The sequence below is a fragment of the Primulina tabacum genome, chromosome 12, assembly GCF_025594145.1.
Source record: "Primulina tabacum isolate GXHZ01 chromosome 12, ASM2559414v2, whole genome shotgun sequence".
NCBI classification, from domain to species: Eukaryota; Viridiplantae; Streptophyta; class Magnoliopsida; order Lamiales; family Gesneriaceae; genus Primulina; species Primulina tabacum.
Window position 1 is genome coordinate 33,351,114 of NC_134561.1, and position 6,927 is coordinate 33,358,040.

General features: G+C 35.5%; 1 protein-coding gene across 1 annotated transcript; it reads left to right on the forward strand.

The window, feature by feature from the left end:
- The first annotated feature begins 208 nt into the window (after positions 1–208).
- Positions 209–1,332, forward strand: LOC142520705 (uncharacterized). Its single transcript, XM_075623809.1, has 2 exons — positions 209–416; positions 979–1,332. The coding sequence occupies exons 1-2, from the start codon at positions 312–314 to the stop codon at positions 1,063–1,065; spliced, it is 192 nt and encodes a 63-aa protein (XP_075479924.1). The 5' UTR covers positions 209–311; the 3' UTR covers positions 1,066–1,332.
- Positions 1,333–6,927: the final 5,595 nt, after the last annotated feature.

Genomic DNA, 6,927 nt, shown 5'->3' on the forward strand with positions numbered 1-6,927 from the left:
CCAACCCCCGTCCCGGGGCGTGACATAATATATTATATAAATCATTTGAATTGTTCTATAATTTAAAAAATTGAAGTAATTTCGTTATCATCGATTATAATTGTGATAAAACGACTTACGTTCATTTTCATATATAAATATATTAATAAATTTATAAATAGTTATTTGATGAAACAAAATAATTATTGTAAAAAAATATATATAAAAGAATATGCTAAAAATATTAATTTTACTGGGCAATTTGCATCAAATTCGATTTCGATCTTTCACCTGAGAGAGGATTTGAGTGTTGAATTCGCCAGATTTCGTAGATGGTGAAAGTGGCGACATTCTTTGGTATGTCATTCGCAGCCTTCGTTTTTTGGCAGACCATGGATAAAGTCCATGTCTACATTGCCCTTCGCCAGGACGAGAAGGTGTGTCTCTCTGAATCTGTATTCCATTGCTTTTTTTGGCTCCTTTCTAGCTAGAATTTTGATGGGTTTTTAGTTTTACATTCTTTAACGTGTTGTTTTGATTAATTAAGGATCATTTTTCAGATTTAGGTTTTGGATTTGGGTTATTTTTTTTCTTGAATGGTGCATTTCTGAGTCGTCCTTGATATATTAGAAACATAATTAGAAGATTTTGTTTTCTCGAGTGTTTCTGTTCAAGGGGAAGCAGAAAACTGAGATAATTAAGGTAATGTTTTCAAATGCTTAAGAAAACTAAGGAAAAGTTAATAATTACTTTTTAAACACCTACGAAGTCTTAATCAATTGCTCGCGAGGAATTTTGTATATGTAGGATAATGTTTTTATATAATGTTGTAATAGAATTGGGAAGCGAAAATCATACATTTGAGCTGAGAAAGTGGGGAATGTGGGATGTTACAAATTTTGATCTTCATTTATGAAACTTATTGTCAAGATACTGTTAATTGTAAAGTAATTCACTGATCCAAGTTCGTTTCTTTCTTATTTGTTGACGTTACTTTAGAAGGAGAAAATGGAGAAAGAAGATGAGATAAGGAGAATGAGAGAGGAGCTATACCAACAACAAAGAGAAAAGGACTCTCTTGCGTAAACTCATAAGGGGTTTTGCAACTGAAGGCACGATGGCCGTTTTATGATCTTTGTTTGAATTTTTAAACCATATCTATTTGCTCATTTCTCATAAAGAATAACTATGTTACGTGACATATTTGTCAACATGTACTTTGGTTTTGGAATTTTCAAGCAATGTTAAGTTTTTGCACTTGATAGACTGTTGTTTCCAGCTGCCGTGCTCATGAGCGGCTTTAAAATGATGAGTATGAAAATTTCTTGGCGTTAATTGATTGATACTTTCTTTTCGGAAAAGTCACCTATCCTCTTGTGGTATGTGAATCTGCGTGATTCCAGTTCCCTGGCTATTTCATTGCACGACTACTGGACTTTCTTGTTTGCATGTTTAAGCTTCGGTACCTCTTCTACTGCATTCAAATTTTTTTCTATACATGTCTCAGTAAACATGTGTGATATTCATTGGTAGATGCATGTCGAGATGAGGAGTCATTTTTCATGTAACAATTCATTCACCTTTGTATATACCGTTATCTTTATGTTTAATCTAGTGTACAGTTTATCCACTCCCTTATGAAGGATTAGGGCTAATAATAGAGTAAAAGAAAGTGATTTGTATATTGCCCTTGTAATTTTAGTATCATACGTTTCATCAGTAATATATTTTATTGCAAGGTTCATTTACTATTGTTAGCTGTGTGTTGTTTTAAACTTCAAATTATGAAGTTTCACCAGAATGTGGACATACTTGTTTGTAGCAGAGTGAATGCCCTCAAACATCATAATCACGTTGATAGTTGGACGTTGTCAAATTTGTTATACGAGCCCTTGTCTCAAAACCTCGTTGTGAATCATACCGATCGATGCAACGTTTGATTTATGTTACTTTCTTATGACTCTAGGTAGCAGTAGTCATGATGCACATGATACATTACTGAACGTGGAGATTCTGCTGTATCTGTTTTGTGCCTCCATTTGATACCGGTGAAGTTATTCATCCTAGCATATGCTTTTTCCGGTGTTCGTATTCCTTGTTGGATGTGATTGGATAATTCGCTAGGGTTCCCTCGACGTCTTTTTAAAAGATAGGTTTCAATGTAGTACCTCGTGTTTTGTTGAAGCCTATATTTTGAAATTGATTTGAATTTGAGACTTTGGTGTCAGATAATCACCACCACGAGGATACGAGTGAATCGAGTAGAGTATCAACCGTTTTCATATGAATTATAATATCATTCAGTTTCCATATGAAATTGCTCAAAGATGCATGAATACTTGATCTATAGCCGATTTTGAACTCTGATTACTTTGGCTTAATTTAATAACTTGCGAGCTTTAATACCTAGTTGCATGAGACGAGCTCACGAACTCGAGATCATTTATGAACATCAGTATCATAAAATTGGATTCCGAAGCAAATGAATTAAATTCAAATTCAAACTCAAACTTCAAGTGTTGCTCTAGTAAACAACTGGAGTAGCTTTTTTCTTGTGGATTCCAAAATATCAAAATTTTAAAAGAAATTGGTTTAATATGTGATTATAAGTTTTTTAGTCCATCTTGAACATACAAATTTAAAAAATATGACATGTGCACCTAACATGAAAAAAATTCTCACCTAGTGATGGTTTATATATTTTTATAAGTTCATTAATACTAAAAGTATTTGTACTAACATTATCAGAAAAAATTGAAAAAACTTGTGAAGTTAGATTATATTCTTTTAAAATAATAAATATAGTTGAAAAATATTTTGTGTCGTGTAATTCGTTAAAACATCTATATACAAGCAATCTTATTTTAATGTTCCAAGAACTATCAATTCAATGACATATAATACTCATATATAAACATTTTTGCCAATTATCACTTCAAATATCGAATACAAGTAAATTTTATTATTTAACAAGTAAATTTTTTAATTAATGCTTTTTGTTGTTCAACAACTAATTTTTAAAGTGTATGTTTGAGTGTATTTCATGGAATATATCTAGTAGAAGGATTTGCACTTGTTGAAAGCTTATTTTCAACAGATAATTTATCACTAAAACTAAAAGAAATTTGTTCAATCGCATAATATTTAATTGTTTCTTCTCTAAATTTATATTCGAAAATTCTAAAAAGTTGAGAATCATTACTTGATTGAAACGATAATCCCGAAATTTGAGTTTGAGAAATATCAATATCAATTTCCACCTGATAATTTTTCTCGACATGGCACGTTAAAAGTTTCATAACCACCTTTTTATTGAAATTTGTAACTTTTCAAACAATATTTGCATTTGGCTGGCAATTCATCTGAGAGAAGCGTCACTTTCTCGAAATGTTTGGTGAAGATATTAGATATGTAGCGATGCACAGCTCGAGTTTTAGGCCTCATCAGACTGCTCATACTTTCTTGACTCTGATGATGATATGTTTGTTGAGTCTCTTGTTCATGTACTTGACGTTTTTCCTCATCGGAAAAATCAATACCATGGCCATCGACATTGAATCAAGGAAAATCGTTATCCTCAAACTCAGGTATTATGTTCTTTCCATTTCCTTTACCAACCCTAGGACTTGATCCAGCCAATTTTGTAAATATAAAATTGAAGTAATTAAGAAAATAAATTAACAATAAATCAATAATCGAGATTAAGACTTGATATTGAGAATTAGAGATTGAGATAATTGTGTGAAAAAAAATATAGGGGTGTGGGGTATTTATATATAAAATCAATGGTCGGCCCAGACCTGGGTCGGTCATTGCACAACGACCACAAATTCAAGATTTTCTATTTCGAAAGTAATAAAAAAAATAAAATATAATGGACTCGTCGGGTTGAAGATGGATCTACGGGTTTTAACCCTAAAACAGTAACTGGACCGCTTTGGGTCGGTTACGATCATGGTTCTGGGTCAAACTTGTTGACCTGATTAACCTGCCTATTGACGATGGCCAAGTCTGGTTCTGGTTCTGTGTCAAACCCAATCTGTGACCAGGTTTACTTCCAGCTAGGCACCGCCATTTAGGGAAAAATAATAATCAAAATCATTACCTTAGGCCTTCGTTTCAAAAATAATTATTTGTTCTTAGTTAAAATTGTGAGGGAATCACGTAATCCACCGATGTTGAAGGATGATTTTGAAATATTGTATTGTTTGCGGAAAAAAGGGTAAATTCACTTTAAATCTCTAGTATTTATTAGATCGGAGTACTTTTCCAAAAGTTTTATCAAAATAAGTGGTTTTGTATGCTTTATCAATCTGTCATAAAAATTAAATAATAAACTAAAAAAATTTCCTCCCCGATACCTCGGCGATGAAAATAATATTAAATTTAATATACGTCGCCGCTAGCACAGATGAGGTAAAAAAAATTTAAAAAAAAAATATTTTCGAAAGGGTCCAATGCCCCGCCTCTACAACACACAAGGCATTGAAATATGTAATGTGTGTGTCTATATATATATATATATTGTGTGTGTTGTTGGTCCCACGTGCGGAATTTGAGATAGTAAAACCCGAAAATAAAGAATAAATTGGACACCGAGATTTACGTGGAAAACCCCTAAAAATTATTAGGGTAAAAACCACGGGCAAGATGAAAAAAATTTCACTATAATATTTTGTGGTGTACAACTCACTCACTGTGTTTCCAAAGATAACATACACTCTCTTAATACAGGAGAACAAAACACCTCACAAATATTATAGAACTAAGCACTCAAATGCTTATAAGATGAGAGACAACTCGAAGAATAGATAATTTCAGAATGAAGGGGGGAACTCTATTTATAGAGCCTTTGTTAAAACGCGTCTTCTATTTCTTTACGAAACTTCCACCATCCCACTGCATTTGTTGAAAAGTTTTGCCCACGTTTTCTCATTTATTCCCACGTGACTTTGCATTTTCTTCATTTTGCTGCCAACAGCCTTTCTTGACTGGCCCCACTGACATTTCTCCCACTTGGAGATTTGATTGAGAATCAAACACATCTCCACACATCCTTTCAATCTTGACATTCCCTGCTGCTTACGTTTCCGCTAGACCACTTGAGGATCTACACCACTCAAACTTATCAGTGTTCACTGGCTTGGTCAGAAAATCAGCTATATTTTCTTTTGTATGGATCTTCTGCATATCCACGCTTCCTTCTTCTACTACTTCTCGCACAAAATGAAATTGTACTCCAATGTGTTTCGTCCTGGAATGAAAGACTGGATTCCTTGCGATGTGCAAGGCATTCTGACTATCACAAAACAAAGGAACATTTTCTTGTTTGTGCCTGATCTCCTCCAATAACCTTTTAATCCATATTGCCTCTTGGCATGCTTGAGTAGCTGCCATATATTCTGCCTCCGTTGTAGATAACGCCACAACTGTCTGCAGTTTTGAAACTCAGCTTACTGCTCCCCCTGCAAGCGTAAACACATAACCAGTAGTAGATTTCCTTTTATCAGGATCACTTGCATAATCTGAATCGACATAGCCCCTGAGTGTAAAATCCGATCCTCCATAACATAATGCAGCATTCGAGGTACCCTTAATGTATCTAAGGATCCTCTTAACAGTGCTCCAATGCTCTTGTCCAGGATTCGTCATATACCGACTAACTGCTCCCACTGCTTGAGCAATGTCCGGTCCTGTACAGATCATGGCGAACATCAAACTTCCCACTGCTGATGCATATGGTACTCGAGACATCTCCATCCTCTCTGCTTCACTGCTAGGACACATCTCGGAGGATAACTTGAAGTTAACAGGAAGAGGGGTCGAAATTGGCTTACTATCTTGCATGTTGAAGCGGTGCAAGATTTTCTTCAAATAATTTTTCTGGGAAAGCCAAATCTTTCTGTTACTTTTATCTCGGTGAACTTGCATCCCTAGAATCTTGTTTGCTGGTCCCAAGTCCTTCATATCAAATTCCCTAGCCAACTGTGCCTTTAATCCTTGGACCTGATCTTGGTTGGGGCCTGCTACCAACATGTCATCCACATACAACAGCAAAATGATATAATCATCACCAGACCTCTTGAAATACGTGCAAGGGTCTGCACTCAGTCTGTTGTATCCAAGGCTCATGATATAGGAATCAAATCTCTTGTACCAACACATCGGCGCCTGTTTGAGACCGTACAGAGATTTCTTCAACCTGCAAACCAAGTTCTCTTTGCCTTTTTCCGCAAAACCTTCTGGCTGGAGCATATAGATTTCTTCTTCAAGATCTCCATGAAGAAACGCCGTTTTCACATATAGCTGTTCTAGATGTAGGTCAAACACCGCACACAATGCCAACACCACTCTGACTGTTGTAAGCCGAACCACAGGGGAAAATATCTCATTGAAGTCAATGCCTTCTTTCTGAGCATACCCTTTTACCACCAATCTAGCACGATACCGCTCCACTTGGTTATTGCCATCTCGCTTGATCTTATAGACCCATCTGTTACTGATGGCTTTCCTTCCTCGTGGTAGTGTAACAAGATCCCAAGTTTTATTACTGTCTAATGCCTCCAATTCTTCTTGCATTTCTATCATCCACAAAGATACATCCGAGCTTTAAGTAGCTTCGTGGAAACTCGATGGCTCACCATCCTCTGATAATAGACAATATGCAATGTTGCTTTCAGTGACATAATCTGAAAACCAACCTGGTGGTCTTCTGTCTCGAGTTGACTGCCTCACATTAGAAACCTCAGACTCAACATGTTCTTGTTCTTCGTGCTCTGGTACTGCTTCACAAGAAACTTGATCTTCGTCCGTCTTATTTTCCACCTGAAAAATAGTAGTTTCTGAATTCGGTGTACCTTTGTCTCCCTTTACTTTATCTTCCACGAAGATAACATCCCTGCTGATGACAAGCTTGTGAACAGTAGGATCCCACAAGCGAAACCCCTT

What these genes read in the sequence shown, in the direction of transcription:
- LOC142520705 (XM_075623809.1), top strand. Translation starts at nt 312, where the DNA reads ATGGTGAAAGTGGCGACATTCTTTGGTATGTCATTCGCAGCCTTCGTT. An exon ending in CCCTTCGCCAGGACGAGAAG is followed by an intron (nt 417 to 978) that starts GTGTGTCTCTCT and finishes ACGTTACTTTAG; the next exon opens with AAGGAGAAAATGGAGAAAGA.